The sequence below is a fragment of the Pelodiscus sinensis genome, chromosome 5 (genome assembly GCF_052426305.1).
Source record: "Pelodiscus sinensis isolate ZL-2025 chromosome 5, ASM5242630v1, whole genome shotgun sequence".
NCBI classification, from domain to species: Eukaryota; Metazoa; Chordata; order Testudines; family Trionychidae; genus Pelodiscus; species Pelodiscus sinensis.
This window is the reverse complement of record NC_143056.1, coordinates 102,679,463-102,699,827: the sequence shown is the minus strand read 5'-3', so window position 1 is coordinate 102,699,827 and position 20,365 is coordinate 102,679,463. Positions and strand designations below refer to the sequence as shown.

The 20,365-nt window shown below is 41.5% G+C and overlaps 1 protein-coding gene across 4 annotated transcripts in view; it reads left to right on the top strand.

Annotated features, from left to right (window-relative positions):
* TEAD1 (TEA domain transcription factor 1) overlaps nucleotides 1–20,365 on the top strand; it is a 298,964-nt gene that overhangs the window by 236,833 nt on the left and 41,766 nt on the right. For all 4 annotated transcript variants that reach the window (XM_006117420.5, XM_006117422.5, XM_075927867.2 and 1 more), the window contains one exon: nucleotides 2,468–2,592. In XM_006117420.5, the coding sequence (XP_006117482.2) occupies nucleotides 2,468–2,592 (125 nt within the window). The remainder of the gene's footprint in view (nucleotides 1–2,467; nucleotides 2,593–20,365) is intronic.

Sequence of the window (20,365 nt, the reverse complement as noted above, 5' to 3'; positions counted from 1 at the left end):
AGGGAACACATGACGGAAAATGCATTGTGTTAAACCTAACCCTAATCTGTTAGTATACAGTTAGGTCGCTGTAAAGACAATGGAGATGTGTTCTGTACAAGGCCAAAGTTTTGCTTTAAAGTGGCCACTGTACAGTAGGTACATAGAATTCTTAGGGAAGCATCTGAACTCGTGGCTCACAGGCAGGCATGGTAAGGGGCCTGCCAGGGCATGATCCTGTGGTTGAGGGTGGAGGGATGGTTTCCGGTCATGCCGGCGGAATAGGATGGCTTCTCTGTGTCCAGCACATGCAGCTTCTTGGGACAGTGCTATTTTCCCATCCTGCACGAGCCTAGCTTGGGAGGTGTGGACTGCGTTCGGTCATACTGGTGGGGCAGGGCTGCTTCCCAAGAGAGTGCTATTTTCTCATCCCACACGAGCCTGTAGTTGGGAAGGGGGGGATTTGGTCCTGTCATATTGGCAGGACATCCTGCAGCTGGGAGGGCAGGAGGGAGGAGGAGAAGGGAGGATGCCAGAGGTTGAAGCCATGCTAGCAACAGAGGCAGCCGTGAATAGCTTCCCATCCTCCTTCATCCAGATTGCCATGAAAGATATCAGTCTCCTCTGAATCACACTGCGTGATAAAAAGTGGATACTGACTGAATGTGGCCAGAAACCTGGGCTTTATGCTGCAATGCATTGTGGTTCAATGACACTAGAGCATTTACTGGTGGCTTGGTGAGGGAAGGTGTCCTAATGTGGAGGATAGAATAAGGCAGGCCTCCCCAGAAACCTTGTGAGAAGGATCAAAGAGTTCCTATCGGAGAGCTTCATGGAGATGTGCAGGGAGGATTCCTGCTTCATCTCCAGACACATTAACAAGCTGTTTTAGCTCCCCCCCACACACACACTGTCTATGCACAGAGCATGCTGCACATCACACTCAATTGCCTTAACCCTCTTGTAGTAAGAAAAAAAATTGAACTCCAGTAGTGCCCTCCCTGGGATTGGTGCTCAACTGGAGAGACATCTTGGGCAGAGGGACTGGTTCCAATGTGTTAAAAAGTTCTTGTCTCTTGCCAGTCACCATCTGGCCTTTCTTGTTCTCCTCCTCCCCCTCCACTACCTCTGTGCTGCTGTCAAGAGCGTCTTGGCTGGATTCCATGGTCAGGCTTGGGAAGACACACTTTCCTGGGGCTTTTCCTCTTCACTTGGAGAGCTATAGAGGTGTATGTTCTGGCCAGAGTGGTCAGAGAGGGGCACTGTGGGGTGTCTCCTGGAGGCCAAGAACCTCGACTTTTGACAGTGCTGCATCTACATTTCCATAAACTTGACCAGCAAGTCTGGAATTGCGTTACTCATTAAATGCAGGAGTACCCAACTTCAGCTTCGGGGGCCCTTAAGGTCGACAAGACAGGCATGGTGGTATAGACACATTATTTAGAAAATTGACTGTATGCAGCTAGATTCAGTGCAAACTCCTAGTTAGACCAAGCCTAAATCTCTGCTACATAAATTTAAGGCGCAGAAAAATTATAGCTAGATTTTCATTCCTGAGAATAGACCCATGTTACCTGAGTCCTTTTTCTTCACTGGCTTGTCTATTTCTCTGAACTCACATCAGAAATGCCTTCTTGATTTTCAAATCTTGGGGGATTATCTCTGTCCTACCTTCTGTGGTGACTGTCTCCCTTGGCTGGTTGCTCTGCTCCTTCTTTATTCTTTCTCCCACTTTTGTGACTTTTCACAGTTTGAAGCTACAGAGAACAGTTACAGTTTTAATTTGTGGCCAGTAAGTTCTGGTAATAGACATGCTTCCTTGTAATAAGGTCAAATGGCTGACTCTTTATTTTCACATTAAGGTTTGGTTAATCTCCCTGCATTAATTATTTATTATTATTTGTACTACAGTAGTGCTTAAAGGCCCTGATATGCTAGGCTCTGCACACACACATAGAAGCACAGCACAAGCAGAAATAAATAGAAGAGCCCTGTCTTGAAGAGCTTACACTGTAAATAGACTAGAGTGGGAGGACAAAAAAGAGAGGTCCCAAGGTCCCAGATTAGGTCACTGGAGAGTCAGGAATAGAAACCAGGTTTCCTGATTCCCATTAGACCAGGCTGCTGAGAAATGACCATGCTACTTGTAAAATATCTGTTGTAGTATTGTGCAAAATGTGTAATAATCAATTGTATAGTTTAAGCAAAGAATATATAGTGACACATTAGCCGTATAAATTAAGGAAGCTCCACTTTTGCTTCACACCATCCTATGCTTGACCATCCACATTGGCACTAAGATCAGTAGGTTGCATCCCCATCTGTGTTGTTTACCTTTAATAAATAATAAATTCATGTTGATTTTGTATCTTTGTTTGAATTTCAGTTAAAAAGAGCTCTATGCACAGATCCTAGTTAAGTTTAATATAGAAAATGGAAGTTGAGAAATTGATTGACTCATACATAACAATGATACTTCGTATTTCAGGGTTTGAACCTGCATCAGCTCCAGCACCATCAGTTCCTGCTTGGCAGGGTCGATCCATTGGTACAACCAAACTCAGACTGGTGGAATTCTCGGCTTTTCTTGAACAACAGAGAGACCCAGAATCAGTAGGTGTAATCAAAAGAAGTGTCCAATAAACTTAATTAAGTCTCTTGTTTTCTCAGCAATACCTCCCTATTTCTAGTCTTTTCCCGTATGCTTTCCACTCTTGGCACTGATGTCACTGTAATTCTGTGAGGCTGTATTTCTCAGAGCTGCTGTGTTAGACATTGATCATTGCGTTGTAATATTATTCTGATTACACTACAATTTTTCCCTTTTCAACCTTGTTTTAATATGGAAAGGGAGGGGCTGTGCCATAGAATCACAGACTTCTAGACCAGGAAGGGACCTCAAGAGGTCAAGTCTAGTTCCCTGCCCTTGCGACAGGACCAAGCACCATCTAGAATGTTCGCCTCCTTTCAGAGCTGAGCCAGCCTAACTGAAAGCTCCACTTCACAGCTTTGCGAGCAAGCCATGTCACTGATCCAGTTTTAATGGTTTGCTGACCCAGTCTCACAGTTATACAAAATTGCATGGTTATGTGGGCCACAGATCAGCCAAGTAATTAAGCATGTGCTTAATTCCTGTTAAAATCAATGGGTTTTAAGCATATACTTAGAGGCAGGTTTGTGCTAGGTTGTTTCTGGAACAGACACATAATTTAAGGACATGCTTAAAATTCAGCATGTCCTTAGGTGCTTTTGTGATTTGGGCAAAAATTTCTCTAGATACCAAGAATAGAGCCTAATCACTTCTGTTACTCTTCTGGAGACTCAAACTGAAAGTATAATTTCACTGAGTCACTTTGTTAATCTTTTTTAAGGAACAGCCAATTAGACAATGAGTTTGGGCTGCAAACCAATGCTGATCGGTAAACATTCCTAACCTAATTTCATTTTAAACTTGTTTAAATTTCTGCTCCAGATTAATAGAGCAAGAACAGTCAAGTAGTTTGTGCAACTTACCTATTTAAAGATCTCTATATGGGCCTGCTTTGATTTCAGTCTGTGTCTCAGGGTCAAATTTAATATTTAAAAAACTCTAGATTATGTACTGCAAAATTTCAGGCAAATTCATTGAGCTGAGCATAATATTTCTTATTTAATCCAATCATTAGTGAGCTCATTTAATGAAGTCTCCTAATATTAATGATTGTATATGCCACAAAAACATATCCACTTAAGCGACAAGGAGTCCTGTGGCACCTTATAGACTAACTGAAGTGTAGGAGCATAAGCTTTCGTGGGCAAAGACCCACTTCGTCAGATGCATGTCTTTGCCCACGAAGTGGGTCTTTGCCCACGAAAGCTTATGCTCCTACACTTCAGTTAGTCTATAAGGTGCCACAGGACTCCTCGTCGCTTTTGCAGATTCAGACTAACACGGCTACCCCTCTGATACATATCCACTTAACTGTCCTACTGCATATCACAAAATACCAGAAATCAAAAGAGCATGTTGTCAGTTTTCAGCAGAAAAAACATGTTGTTGAATCTAAGAATTTTTATTGAGATTATTGCTGAAAAACAAAAACTCTCTTGAGTATGTGGTATAGACAGTCCTTTCTTCTTCAAATTGCTGGTAAAATACAGTAGCTTGGAGTAGAGTGAAGCTGTGTCACATGCTGTTTACAATTCTGCTCTGGAAACCAAGAAATGTATGGGCTATAGCTGTGTGATGTTATCAAGAGAGTATTTACACTAGATAATGGAGATCAGAGACATACTACAGCACCCTTACATCAAAGGAATCCTTAACACAGAAAAATTAAACTAAAAAATACAATATATTTAATCAGTATTGATATTAATATACATGGTCATATTTTCATTTGCTAAGTGTCATTTACAACTGGATTAACTGTATTTGGAGACAGAGACAGTTCTCCTCTCAGTTATACCTGTCTAGCTCTAGAGTAACTCCTCTAAGTTCTGTATAATTTTCCCTGGTTAGGTATTTAATCAATTTCATTATTCATACAGAACAAAGCTCTTGTCTAATGCAGTGGCTTTAACACACTCAGAGGAGAGAGGGTGAGACTCTGAGCTCCTTCACCCCAGTGTCAATCAAAATTGACTTATTTTAGGGGGAGTGGTGGATAATGAAGAGGACTGGTCACTGACACAGAATAATCCAAGTTGTAGGGTAAGCTGGGCATAAGCAAACAATATGTGGTTCAATATGGCCATCTGTATATCTTGCGCAAGAGCTGTTCTTCCGGAAAAAAAGAGGAAGAATGGCTCTTGCGCAAGAGGGGAATTTTGCACTAAAAAAATGGAGCCTCGTTAATTATGCAAACGAGGCATAGCAATATTTCACGCTTTGCCTCATTTGCATATTTTTTGTTGCAAGAGGCAGCAGTGTAGACATAGCCTTTGGTTTTTTGGGATAATCAGCTTTATATGCGCACCCAGTGTGATGCTCTGGTCCAAGGCCTATAGTGTAATCTTTGGATGTATCATCAGGAATCTTGAGTGGGAATAGAGAGTCCTGTATTTAGGATTAGTAGAGCTGCACTTTGAATATTATGGTCAGTTCTGGTGTCTACAATTTAAAAGGTATGGTAATAAATTGGAGAGAGCGGTCAAGGGACAAACCATGAGAATGATTAAAGGAATGACAACCGTGCTTTAAAATGATAGGAGCTTCAATCTATTTACCTTAACAAAGAAAGGGTAAGGGGTGAAAGTGCCTACATAGGGAATAAAAAATGTATAATGGACTCTTCCATCAACCAGATAAAAGGTATAACATGACCCAGTGGCTAAAGCGGAAACTAGACAAATTTGCATTAGAAATTCAGTGCAAATTATTAACAGTGAGGATAATTAATCATTAGAACAACCTACTCAGAGCTATGGTGGACTGTGTATCGTCAGTTTTAAAATCAAGAATGGATGTTTTTCTAAAAGATGCTCAACTTCAAAGAGGACTTACTACGAACTCTATGAACTCAGTGGAATTACACCTGCAGTGTATTTTATGCCAAATGTTTTATTTTTCTTAAATGTATAGAGATGCAATATGTTTAGGCCCACATTCTGTGCTCTGAACACTACTACCATAATTGAAAACCACACAAACGGACTGCCCATAAATATAACCACTAACCTGCTCCTCAAGAACCTGGGGAAATAGATGCCCCTGGCAGCATGCCCAAAAACACTCATACCTGGTCCCTGGAATACCAAGGGGTGAGAGAGGGTTCCAAAGGGATTTCATGTGTGACTGTATGTCATGAGGAGAAAGGCCGACTCTCAGGTAACAAGATTGCTTATCATCTAAAGTTTTGTAGTTTAAAATCAAATATGTATACTTTCATCTGGAAGCTTACTGGAACTCCAGTGTAGATCACAGAGCACTGGCTATAAAGTCCTCTTGCTCCCAGTGCGTAAGTGGGATGCAGCATCAGGGCCATTCTAAGTTATTCCTCCCCAGGGCCTCCTGGGGCTCTAAATCAAAATAGCACGTCTACATTACGGAAACCTGCCTCAGACTAATTTTCACGTGCAGTGTAGACGTGCTATTTCGGATTAAGATATTTTGGAACTTTTCCAGAATAGCTTATTTCAAAATAGCCATGCAGTGTAGACGTACCCAGAGAGGTAAACCTGTGCCTCTGCCAGCTGACCAAGAAATGTGAGCCAGTATGTGGAGAAAATAAGGTTACAACATGACATTTGTTCACTTAATTGTTTTACATTTCTGTCAGTATTTATTCAAGTTCTCAAGAAGGCATCATCTTAAGAAGCTCCTAATAAAGAAGGATACCATCATATAGGTTTTTGTCCTCCTGCAGCCTTGTAAGATGCATAGTGTAGAAGTCCTTGGCTTATTCACTGTACATATTGTATAAGATTTATTGGTTCTAGTGTACACAGAATGCTCCACAGGAATAGGAGATGTTGTGCATGTGTTTCCATACTTGTAGGAAAAATGTACATTGTTTGGAAAATAGTATGTGACTGTATTACTAAAAACAGCATAATCACGCATGTGCACAGGGTGGTAGAATTACATAAATTAATTTTCTTTACTAACTTCCGAGTGGTTCAACCACCTAATTGAAACATCCTCCTCATGTAATATTCATAATGCTATTACTAGTATCCTACATTAACATGTATCAAAATTTGGAAAACAGGTCTGTTTTTAAACAGCAAACAATATTTGTATCTCTAGGCCATCTTACAGTTTAAAAAAATGAATAATAGAACAGTTCACTGACTAAGAAACTTTGTTGTTCTCCCTCTGAGGAACAGAAAGGCTTAAACAAATAAGTTTTTGTCAGATTATATGTGCTTTCCAGTCACACCACTGGAATTAATAATATGAAACAATCTGAGTAAAGATTTGCAACATTATCAATAACTAATGGTCAAAACATACAACTTTGGCAACTGTGGGTATCAAAAAGTCAGCATGCACTAGTACTTTACCCATTGTACTATCACTGTACCCATTTCACAGATACTGTACCCATAGCACTAGTACCATACGGGTGAGACTAAGGCTCAGCAGAGGCTGCTGAGCTCTCATTTTCCAGGCAGGTGTAGACTTTCAGGGAAATGTAACACATACACTTGGATTGCAGAGACAAGTTAGAGACTTGAATTGAAAAACAGTGGTACAGAAAGCCTGGTTAAATATGACAAAGCTGTCTTTAGGTAGCCTAATATCTTTAAGAATTCGTGCTAGCTAGGGTAAGAATCCCATAAGCATTTGCCTTTGATTGGGAGTGCATTGCTAGGAAATTCCACATTTTCAGTGCAATCCATTTACATAAATGGCTTATTTGAATACCAGTAATAAGAAACTACTTGTGTTTTTCTTTAAAAAAAAAGAGCTGTTTAAATATTTGTATTTTACAAAAGTAAGGAACAAAAAAGTAAATATCTTGTCAGTTACAGACCACAGCTAATATCATTCTTGAGTCCCATTGTGATATTTTCCTTTCATTTCTACAACTCTTCACTTCAGAGTTCAAATGCTTGACGAAGTGTAGGTTGGGCAGGAGTCAGTGGCCACGGGAGCGGCCTCAGAAAGCAAATGGGTAGGATCAATAGAACAAAAATCTGCGAGGGAGAGTAATGGTGGAATGCTGAACATTTAGACGATAGAAGGGAGCCAAACAAGCAAGTTGAAGAACAGGAACATCAGGTGATCTGGGGGAATCTGTAGGAGAATAACAGGAGCCATGTGGGGGTAGAGCCGGACTGATTGGCTGAGCACAAGCTGCAGCTAGCTAATCTGCTTGTCAACAGGGGTGTGTCTAAACTACATAGCTCCATCGATGGAACCATGTAGATAAGGCTGATCGACAAAGGGAAATGAAGCCGCGATTTAAATAATTGCAGCTTCATTTAAATTTAAATGGCTGCCGCGCTGAGCAGCTGTTTGTCGGCTCAGCGCACTAGTCTGGACGCTACTGCGCCAACCTGAAAGCCCTTTATCGACCTGCTCGTTATGCTTCGTAGGATGAGGTTTACCGGGGAGGTCGATAAAGGGCTTTCATGTCAGCAGGGGAGCATCCAGACTAGCGCGCTGAGCTGACAAACAGCTGATCAGCTGTTTGTCGGCTCAGCGCGGCAGCCATTTAAATTTAAATGAAGCCGCGATTATTTAAATCATCGCTTCATTTCCCTTTGCCGAACAAACAAATCTACATGGCTCCATCGACGGAGCCACGTAGTTTAGAAGTACCCCAGAATGGTAGGCGTCACAGCATTTTTAATCAGCAGAGGGAAAGTGTGAGGAGCCATACACAGGAGATTGGCAGGCAACTGAAAAGCCAGCCAGGAAGGACAGGTTCTATGTAACAAAAGATGTTGGTGCTGTGCTTCTTTGCTCTTCTTGTAACAGAAGAACTAGGAGTCACCAAATGAAATTAATAGGCAGCAGGTTTAAAACAAACAAAAGGAAGTTTTTCTTCACGCAATGCAAAATCAATCTGTGGAACTCCTTGCCAGCGTATGTTGTGAAGATCAGGACTTTAACAAGGGCTCAAAAAAGAAATAGATAAATTTATGGACATTAGGTTCATCAATACTTATTAGCCAGGATTGGCAGGAATGGTGTCCCTAGCCCACGGGACCTATGGTACGCCTGCCACTTATGGCACATGAGCCAATTTCCACTGGCATGTGTGAGGGAGTCAGCCTCATCTCTCTTCCTCCGTGCAGCTGCTGGAGAGTGCTCCCTTCTCCCTGCAGCAGGTTAGGCTGCAGTGGAAGGAGGCAGCGTTGGGGATGAGGCTCCTCAACGGCGCCTCGGCCAGGACAGGAGGCACTTCTGCTGTGGCCACGCGGTCCGGGGATAGCCCAGAATCACATGGCCGTGGCAGCGGGGCCTCCGGGGCCTCCCCAGACCATGTGGCCGTGGCAGCCATTGTCAGAAGACAGGATATTGGGTTAGATGGACCTTTGGTCTGACCCAGTACGGCTGTTCTTATGTTTCAGCTGTTCCTGAAATGTCACTCCGGCAGCTTCACTAAATTTGCCTTATTTTCATGGGGAATTAATGAGAGCTCCCGCTTTGTTACTTACAGTTTTGAAGATGGCTGATCATTTACTGTTTACATGGTTTGAGTCTCTGGATCCTATTGGATCCTATTGGATATAATTTTAAGCCATGAAGTTTTTGGTTATTGTATTCCTTTTTTCCTCTTCTGACCTAATAAATTGAAAAGTGTAGCTTTTAAATAAACATCTTAAAAAATTTAAAAGAAGCTTTTAATCCAGAATCATGTAACAGTTTACTCCATGTTTGAAATAGTCCTCAGAACCTTTTTACCAGTAACATTTCACATTTAAGAAAATAGAGCTCATAGACTTTAAGGTCAGAAGGAACCATTACGATCATCTAGTCTGACCCCCTGCACAGTGCAGGCCACAGAATCTTACCCACCCCCTCCTAGAATAATCCTCTCTCCTATATCTCAGATATTGAAGCCTTCAAATACTTTGAAGACCCCAAGATGCAGAGAATCCTTCAGCTGTGATCTGTACCCCATGCTACAGAGGAAGGCGAAAAACCTCCAGGGCCTTCCTGACCCCAAATATGGTGATCAGCTAAACCCTGAGCATGTGGGCAAGACTCACCAGCCAGATACCCAGAAAGTTCTCTATAGTAACTCCTATCATCCCTCCATTGACCTATTTCCCACTGATAATGAATGGTCAATTAGTTACCAAGATCATGTTATCTCATCAAACCATCCCCTTCATAAACCCATCTAGTTTAATCTTGAAGCCAGATAGATCTTTTGCCCCCACTACTTCCCTTGGAAGGCCAGAACCTCACTCCTCTAATGGTTAGAAACCTTCGTCTAATCTCAAGTCTAAACTTCCTACTAGCCAGTTTATATCCATTTGTTCTTGTGTCCCCATTGGTATTAAGCTTAAATAATTCCTCTCCCTCCCTGGTATTTATCCCTCTAATATATTTAAAGAGTGCAATCATGTCCCCCCTCAGCCTTCTTTTGGTTAAGGTAAACAAGCCAAGCTCCTTGAGTCTCCTTTCATAAAATGATGCATTATTTTTTAGAAATGGATTACTGCTATAACATAAACAATTACTTAGGGCAGGCATGTCCAAAGTCCGGCCCGCGGGCCAATTGCGGCCCGTGTTCCGATTTAATACGGCCCCCGCTTCCTCCCCCTCTCCTGGCTCCCCGGCGCTCTTTTGAACTGGCGCGCCCAGCGCGCCGCTTCTGGCCGCGCCACCGCCGCCGCCACACATGGCCTCCGCAGTCCTAGAGCCTGCCCTGTAGGGCACGTCCGCAGCCCCGCTCCCCTGCTCGGCTGCGGGTTCACCCTGCCCCCGGGCCGCCGTGAGGCCGGCGTGCCCTGCGCTCTCCGCCCGCCTCCGACCCTGCGGGCCCTCCGCCTTGGGGCTGAGAGTGCGAGGACGGCCCTCAGGCATGTTCACTTCTTCAGATCTGGCCCTCTTTGAAAAAAGTTTGGACACCCCTGACTTAGGGTATATCTACTCTAGCCCCCTAGTTCGAACTAAGGAGGCTAATGTAGGCATTTGAACTTGCAAATGAAGCCTGGGATTTAAATATCCCGGGCTTTATTTGCATGTTCCCGTCCGGTCACCATTTTTAAATGCCACTAGTCCGGACTAACTGCCCGCGGCTACACGCAGCAGTTAAACGGTAATTCAAACTAAGTCCTTAGTTCGAATTACCTGTTACACCTCATTCCAGGAGGAGTAACGGGTAATTCGAACTAAGGACTTAGTTTAACTGCTGCGTGTAGCCGTGGGCAGTTTGTCCGGACTAGTGGCATTTTAAAATGGCGACCGTACGGGAACATGCAAATAAAGCCCAGGATATTTAAATCCCAGGCTTCATTTGCAAGTTCGAATGCCTACATTAGTCTCCCTAGTTCGAACTAAGGGGCTAGTGTAGACATACCCTTACTTAGGCCCTATCTGCCTGAGAAGCATCCCATTTACTTCAGTGACTGTGGTTTAAACATATATCCACACAGAACTCATTGCAGGATTGGGGTACTAAAAGATTTCTGGGGTATCTCAATTGATAATGAATGTTTAAATATACAAGAGCCTGTAACTATCACATAGTTCTATTAATGTAGGATCGGTATGCTAGCAAATTTCAGACCTGCTCCATAGAATCCTGTCCTTTGGAGGCCTCTTTCCCCTCATCACAGAATTATCTCTCTCTCTATATAAAAAAGTTTTTCCTGACGGGTGACAGAATAATGTCCTCACATTCTAGCGCTCTTTGGCCGCTTTCGGAGGGGCTGGCTAGTGTAGCAACCATGGGGCCCAGCCCACAAGTTCCATTTAAAGCTGAAATTTTGAAAAACAAAAATCTTCCTAAAATTATAGAATTGAAATAATAAGCCTCACTTTAACTTTGGTATTTTTGGAAATTGTAAGGTAGGATGCTGCACTTCCAAGGACTACGAATATTGACTCTGCAGCTAAGTGTGAGTAAATTTACTCCTTTTTTAATGTAAAAAACAATTAAATATACACATGCCAAATTGCTCCTGCATTTTCTTCCAAATTCTATGGTTGTTTAGTAGTTCAGTTTATTATTATCTTACAAACGAACATTGAATTTCACCCAATGTCTTCAAACACTAGGCACTTAAAGAGAATAAATGACTCTCTACATTTGGAACATCACTAAATTAAATGATCATATATACCAGTCTGTCACTGTCAACCTAAGATCTTTTTACTTAAGTGTTCTGTGGTTTCACTGTAACAGTTTCTGTGAAGTCCAGAACCAATTTCTATTCATGGTTAAACCAAGTGAATGTGATCTCTAACAAGAAATTGTATCCTGTGACAGACAAGAGAAAATTTAAACTGTTATCTTCCATACAAATGTTTATAAAATGCAAAGACTCAAAAAGTTTTTACCTGTCTGATTCTTCAGTTGCAACTAAAACTGATCTAATAAGGTATCTGATCTAATTAGGTATCTGTCGGTCAGTCTACCTTCAACATTTTTTTCTTCCCTGTCTCTTCTGAAAATGTTCCATATTTTTTATCTCTGGTTTTGTTTTTTTAAATAAAGCTTTTGCATGTAAACATTTCCCTGCAGGACTGAGTCCAGAGCGTGTTGTGCATGAGAGCCATAAAGTTAAATCAACTAGAAATGGATCGTGAAAGTGCTAGCTTGTTCTCTTTGTGCAATTGCAATAAAATACAAAAAGTTAACCGAAACACTTAAGCTGATGAAAAAGATTACATTTTTAAAATTCCCTCCATTTCCCTCCTGTATAATACGTGATTGGTGCTAAGGAGTTTTTATGTTATGCTACACACACATCTTAAGCTGTGTTTAGAAATGTATTCTTTTGTACTCTTGATAGGCGGCATATTAAAGATGTCAACATTTTGGTAATATGAAACTCCTTGTTTAGCCTCTTTACATAAAAAGATCAAGGAAACTTAAATTTAAATGGCTCTTTTAAAAAAATTATTATTTTACCGTGGTAAACTCTAGATTCAAAATTATTTTAATATAAAGTTGAATTAGGTATGCAAAAATGTGGAGGTCACTTCTGTTGCTTTGTGTGGTGATTGTGCATTTGCACTGTGGAATGAACATATCATACTTTGGAAAATTTTCAGACTTGGCTGTCTGTATTTACATTAAATTAAAGTGCCCAGATTTTTTTCAGGGCTGCTCAGAACTGAGAGTTCCCATTGGTTGAGTATTTATGTAGGCCTATGTTCTGAAACTGGCTCTTTAATATTAGCCCCCTCTGGCTGCATGGAACCCCCTCAAGGTTGGTGGGGAGGGGAAACAGCTGTTCGAATGTAGGGCATCCACCTACAAGACTACAACTGTAGGTGCTTGGGCTTAGTTGTCCAGTATGCTCATATTGGTGGTAATGAGTAGAAAGACATTTGGCCATAACTAATTCTCTGAAGTTGGCCTACCTTGAAGTTGACTGTGTGTGTAAGATTATTCACATCATTCTTTTTCAAAATCTACTACCGCTGCTGACATTTTTCAAAATAAAATAACTTTTTCCCCCCAGAACTCTCCAAAACAATCAGTTTTGGTGGTTCCTCCCGCTGGCTCTGTAGTCACAGCTAACAAACACTACTCCCAGAGCTCTGCTGAGATAGTTATTGATGCTTGTGCAAAACCCAGGGAGTAAAAATAACCATGCTCATTTTGACATCACTAGAGATGCATAAGGGGCTAGCGTTGACAAGTGGAAAGAGGAATCAGAAGAAAGATTTTTATTTCAAAAGCTCCTGAGAGGGCACTGCAAATAATGGAAGTGGGTTTTAGAGATGTAAAATTACAATGCACCCTCTTTCATTCTCACTAATGGTCAAGATGTGAACTGGGGAGTGCATCATTATGGGAATAAATGAATATAATTGTAGCTTGGTAGCCAGCCGGGAGCACTATATCATGCACTAGTCCTGTCCAGTATAGCTGTAGGAGCTAGCGTGTTTGTGAAATTGCAGTTGTTTGACTTTATGAATGTAACACTCTTCTTTTACTGTAAGGAGGTTTTTGGACGTAATTCTCTAGTTTTTAAGAAAAGCAAACTGAAACAACTGAAATTCCATCAAATGCCATTATCTTGATTCCATGGTTCTTCAGCAGGCTTGGAACCTTCAAATCCATAGCACAGATCTCATGTCATTTGAGTTACTAGAGTAATTGGTAGCAGTAGTAGGTTGTCATCTTTTTTTGGACCAGGACTAGTGGGAGCAGAGGAATAGTGAAACTTTGGGCTCTGGAGGGGAATGTTATCTAGTGGGCACACACTCTTCCTGTTCTCTCCAAACAGGGCCATGTCTGCCCCTCATCTTCTTCCTGTCCTGTCTCTTCTCTAACACTAGCACCTGGCCCCAGTCCTGTTGCCCTCATATAGCCAGTCTCTTCATTCCACAGTCTCCAGGCTCTGTGAGTTCTAGTTTCATGCCTCCTAACTCACCATCACAGTCCCAATCTTCTTTCATAGTTCTTCCAGGTCCCCCTGTATTTCATTCTCAGTCTCTTTGCCTAGCCAGTCCAGGGGTATGTCTAGACTGCATCCCTCTGTCAGCAGAGGGATGCAGATTGGGCAGATCAACATTGCAAATGAGGCAGGGATTTAAATATCCCACACCTAATCTGCATAAAAATGGCTTCCGCGTTTTGCCAACTCAGCACTTTGCCGGCAAAAAGCGGCAGTCTAGAGGGGGATCTGTTGAGAACGGCTTTTTTTCTTGACAGATCCTCCTCTAGACTGCTGCTTTTGGCTGATAACGTGCTGAGTCAGCAAAACATGGTGGCCATTTTTATGCAAATTAGGCACGGGATATTTAAATCCCTGCCTCATTTGCAATGTCGACCTGCTTAATCTGAATCCCTCTGCCAACAGAGGGATGCAGTCTAGACATACCCCACATTTCTCTGCCACCCTTGTGCAAACTGCATTTTGTTCAGAAGTTTGTAACAGTCAACTTTATGCAGATTTTATTGGGATGGCAAAGAACTTGTGCATAACTCAAAGGCCTCCCTCTGCCCTATTTCTAGTCCCTACTCTTAGACCTGGAGGTGCTAGAGCTTCTGTGAAGAAGGTCTGGGGGATATTTTTTACATTGGCCAAACACTGTATTTTTCCTTAGCCCCTATTATCAGCAATGGCTGACCAATTTTGGCTGAAATTTTCCAGAAAAATTCACACTAACCAGACACCCAACATATAAAATTTCTGCCCAAATAGTAAAGTTTGAAAAAGTTTATGAACAAAGGAAACCAGGTTCTTAGAATGGGAAGTGTTATCAACCTTCATTGCCATGATAAAATGTTGCTAGGCCAACTCTATGTATATGTCTACACAGCACACTTATTTTGAAATAAGCTATTCTGGAATAGTTATTCCAGAATAATTTATTTTGGAATAGCATGTCCACACTGCAAGGAAGCCTCAAAATTAGTCTGAGGCAGGCTTCCCTAATGTAGACGTGCTATCTCGATTTACAGCCCCAGGAGGCACTGGGGAGGAATAACTTAACACTGGGGAGGAGCTATTTCAAAATAGCAGCAGTAGAGCATCTACACATGCCTTATTTCGAAATAGCTATTTCGGAATAGGCGTTTATTCTTCGTAGAATGAAGCTTAGAGAAGTCGGAATAAGCTGTCCATTATTTTGAATTTATTTCAAAAGAACAATTGCTGTGTAGACGCTTGCATTATTATTTCAAAATAACGCTAGTTTTCTCGAAATAATGGTGCAGTGTAGCTTATGTCCACACTGCAATCACGTTCTTTAAAAAAAAATCGAAAGAACAGAGGGGTTTTTCTGACATTGGCAAACCTCTTTCTATGAGGAAGAAGCCTTTTTCCAAAAGAGCTCTTTCAGAAAAAGGCGTGTGTGGATGGGGAAGAGGGAATTCTTTCAAAAGAAGTGGAAAAACCGCAGGTGCACTGGTGGCCACTCTGTCCATAATAATCACAGCTTAAATGCGAGATAGCATCCATTCAGTGTGGACGCTGTCTTTCGAAAAAGCAGATCGCTTTTTTGATGTGCTTCGGCAATGTGGATGCTCTCTTTAGGAAGAAGTTTTTCCAGAAGATCTCTTTCGGAAAAGCTTCTTCTGAAAGAAGCCTGCAGTCTAGACATAGCCCAAGTCTTTATCCCTTTCCATGTGAAGTTATATCTGTGGGAATGAACACTGAAATTTTACTAGAAATAAAGGGAGTTCTTGGCAGTGCACGTGATTTTCTCAAATCAGCAGGAAATTAAGAAGTGTAAGATTTGCAGATAACGCAGTATAGCAGAGCTAAGCTATGTAGGTTATAGGTTTCAGTCACAGGCAGACTGTTACTGTATTGGTGATTGTTTTTTAATCAGGTCATCCTACTTAGTTCCTTTTTCCTCTGATAGCATAGTTTGCTAACCTAACACAGGCAGTACCTTTTAGAGGGAGATCTTCAGCTACAGCATATCACTAAACAGGATACATCTATTGAGCCCCAGCCATTAGAACAAGGCTGTCTCATCAAGGGTATGTTTACACTGCAATAAAACTACTTCAGTGTAGAGGTTTGGGACTCTGAGACCACTTGGGGTGGGGGGTGGGGGGTGGGGGGCGCATCCATCTACACTGCAGTTTTATAGCCCCACAGCATAAGACAGTTAACCTGGGACACCTGTGCTGTACAGTAGATCTTTTAGCACGTACCCCAAGTGTCTTAGACAAAGCCAAGTACTACCACATATCTTAAATCTTACACGGTGATCTAGCTTGTGAGATATTTCTAATTGTCCAATCATGGGATGCTGCCTCTCCACAACTGATAGTTGAGGACCATATTCTGCCTGGCCTTGTAAGTACACTATGTAAGTACATGATGGGAGGAATGTGCAAGGAGCCATCCCTTTGTGTGGTCCCTTTAAGGACCAGGCATTCCTGCACATCCTGCACTAGAGGACGTTCTCCCCACTTCTCCAAAGTATGGTGTTTCAAATAGGTCCAGAGGAGGTGGAACTATGGCTCTATCACCAGCATGAGGAGGGAGCAGGCTGTATGCTATGAAGGGCTTTTGTAGTTAGTGTGCTTTACCTGTAATCAGGGAATTCAGGTAAGTAGAATGTTGCTCAGTAACTCCTTTAGGACAGTGCTGCCTCCTCATTTCTTTTCTCTCTGGGCTGTGCCTAAGGGTACGTCTAGACTACATGCCTCTGTCGCCAGAGGCATGTAGATTAGGCTACCCGACAGAGTAAAATGAAGCGGCGATTTAAATAATCGCCGCTTCATTTAAATTTACATGGCTGCCGCGTTGAGCCGACAAACAGCTGATCAGCTGTTTGTCGGCTCAGCGCGATAGTCTGGACGCTCCCCTGGGATGAGGCATACCTGGGTTGTCGACAACTCCCTTTGATGTCGGCAGGGGAGCGTCCAGACTATCGCGCTGAGCCGACAAACAGCTGATCAGCTGTTTGTCGGCTCAACGCGGCAGCCATGTAAATTTAAATGAAGCGGCGATTATTTAAATCGCCGCTTCATTTTACTCTGTCGGGTAGCCTAATCTACATGCCTCTGGCGACAGAGGCATGTAGTCTAGACGTACCCTAACTGGCACAATCTAATCTTGTAAAATTTAGTTGGAGCAACTGATTCTGTGGTAGATGGCTACAGGTTGTAGCTCTTTTTGTTGAGAGCATGTGCCTGTCAAGTTACAGCACAGCCTGCATCTTGTCAATGAAATTGAAATAACTTTGCTAAATATGTGTGAATTTGTTGTGTTGCATGGGATTCAAAGTGCACTGTTCCAGCACTGTGGAGCACAAGAATGCACCGGAGAGAGCTGTAACAGCTCATACCATCTCGTTTTGTTGAATGTAAGAGCAAAACCATAGGATATGAGGACAATTCACAATCACTGTTGTGTGTGTTGAACAGTAAAACAAATGTAGGTGATTTGTCTTTGTTCTGCTTCAGATTGTATGTTACTATCCTTTGACATTGGCAATTTGTCTTGGTTCCTTTAAATTCCTAAGTGGATTATAATTTTCCTCATGGTATTAGTTGACAACAGTCATTTTTCATGGCTTTACTGCATTCCTCAGATATTTGAAATTTTTAAAGGAAGGAGTTCAGTAAGAGGCAGCCATCTCCAGGACATGTAGTATAATGCAGATGAAAAAGCTCAGGAATGTATTTTGTAAACTTGGATGTAGTTTCCAGGCTTAAAAACCCACAGGATTTGACCTACCATGGTTTACAGTATTTAAAGCATATAATTATGCACGTGTCAAATGCAAATCCTTTAAATACTGTGGCATGGCCAAATTCCTCAGTACTAATATACTTCAGTAACTCTGGAATATGCAGCCTGAAATAATAGCAAAGTTTGCTTATAATGAGGATGTTCTTGATCTTTTCAAATGCTAATAGGTTCAGCAGATATCGTCATGTAACTTAACCTCATAGCTTTCATATATACACACATTATTTTCATGGAGACTGCCCATATAAAATTTTTCGGGTACTTGAATACAAATTTGTCTTGTGCTAATATTGTGGTGTTACTTATGAGCCTGTAAAAATATGCCTTATTCAATTAGATTATTAATTATTCTATTTCATATAGGAATTACAACACCATAAGCAGAAAATAATCACATGGGCAATGACAAATTAAACATTTATGTTCTAAGAATATTGTCAGGTGATGTCATACCTTCTGTCCCACTGTATCCTGTCAGAATTTTTGCTACAGCAGCATCTGGTACTTTGGCAAGATCTGCAAGCAATTGTAGTAACTTTACAGTTGCATTTAACTTTGCTTTCATATTTAAGCAGTATAAAGGCTCTGTGATCTGCTCTGTATTAGGGATATAAAATCTCGCTTAATCAGTTTACAGTTAAATGTTATGTTTAATCAGTTAACTGCTTAAATGGAGGGAGGCTGCTCTAGTCTACCTGGACTGGAGCGGCTCCCCCACCTCCACACCATGGATGGGGACTGCTCTTTCCAGGATGGGCTAGTGATGGATGAGGATTGCTCCAGCCCCGTGGGGGCTGCTCTGCCCGAGCTGAAGCACCAGTGGTGGACTCCACCAGGCTGCCTGAAGCGGGCTTCTTCAGCCCCCTCCAGTTAACTGTAACTGGTAAGTGTTACCCAGTAAAGGTGATGCTTACCAGTTAACCATTCACATCCCTGCTTTGTATTCCAATATACATAACATCGCTTCGATTGCAGTTTGGTTGCTTAGGAATTTATACTTTTTAGTGGTCTGGAAGATAATGTATTAGTGCCTGAAGAAATGTTTTACCTGATTATTTTGCAAGACAGTAATGTTGGAATTCCTTACAAGACTTCTTCCACTTGACTTGTCCCAAATCTCTGGTCCAGTTCTGAGAGAACACTTTATCCAGTTCTTAAGATTAAAAAAAAAAACCCTCAATTTGACTCCAGCTCATCTCTCAGGTTATTTTATTAGGCATGTGACAGCTCTATGCTCATGTGGCCAGGTTGCCCAGATGTACGGTGTTAGATACTAGCTGATACCAATTCCAGTTCCAGTTCAATCATGTCACATGCTAGGCAGTTTATGTACATTTTTCCTAGTTGCTAACATGTATATTTGTTGAATCTAATTGGTTTGGACATTGTGCGGCTCATGTAAGGAACAGTCACTTTGGAGATTGTATAAGGACCAGTTGCTCATTTCCTCACCTGATCTACATTTCAAATTAATCAATCATGGAAACAGTCTCTAGCACACAGCCTGGCAAACAATTGTTTACAATTGAACCTTGTACTCAAATTTTGTCTAAGCCCACGGTTATGTGCCCCAAATTCTAAATGCTGACTGTATCTTGATCATAGTCATTACCTAAAGTACAGTATTCTTGCTTCCTTGCTTGCTTTCCCTGATCACCAGACATTTAAAAGGTAAAGTTAGAACAGAAATGTTCCCAACAATATCATATATTAATTTTTATATATGCTTGGTGCTACAACATAATACAGTGGTGTCTAACAATATGTAGATCACATATAAGTGAAGTAGTGTGTTAGGAATTATTGGCTTGATCCTACACACGTTTAAGTTTATGCACATGTGAGTAGTCTGATGGAGTCAATAAAGAGATAGTCATACTGCATAGGGAATTTCTTGATGTCAGTGGGACTACACACCTGAACAAAGTTAAGCCAGCGTGTAAGTGACTGTAGGCTCTGGCCTCTAGTTTTCTATACTCGTGACACTCTTGATACCTATTGCACTCTAACTAAATGACACTGATTTCTAAAAAAAGAAATTTCGGGGCTATCATATTTTCTCCTGATTCTTTTCTTTTAGTGTGCTATTAATGTTAAAAGAAACACATATTTTGGGTGTATAGTTAGCTTGTTTCATCTGCAGTAATCATTTAGTTATCAAGTTAAAAGGCAAATCTAGCAACTCTGTAGATGTTATGATAATCATTCATAACTGGATACTACAATAATTACTGTAATTCTTGTGTAAATGGTTAGTATTTGACTTAAACTTGCTCATGATAAGGTCTTACCGATACTTTCATACAGTCAGTCAATCCTTTGCATTCATTTGTTTATTTTTCTGACATACGTTCTTTGTTTTTTAGAGTAGAATCACCCTATTCTGACTACTGTGCTTCTTTGGGGGCATCTATGAGCAAAGGTTGGAAAAGTTTTCTACCCCCAATTTTGCACTCCGAGGAAATGAGGATGGTGCTATTTTGAAAGAGCGCTCCAGGGAAAAGCTGATGTTTTCATCTTACATATTGGCTGTGTCTACACTAGGCCACTTATTCCGGAAAATCAGCCGCTTTTCCAGAATAAGCTGCGAGCTGTCTACACT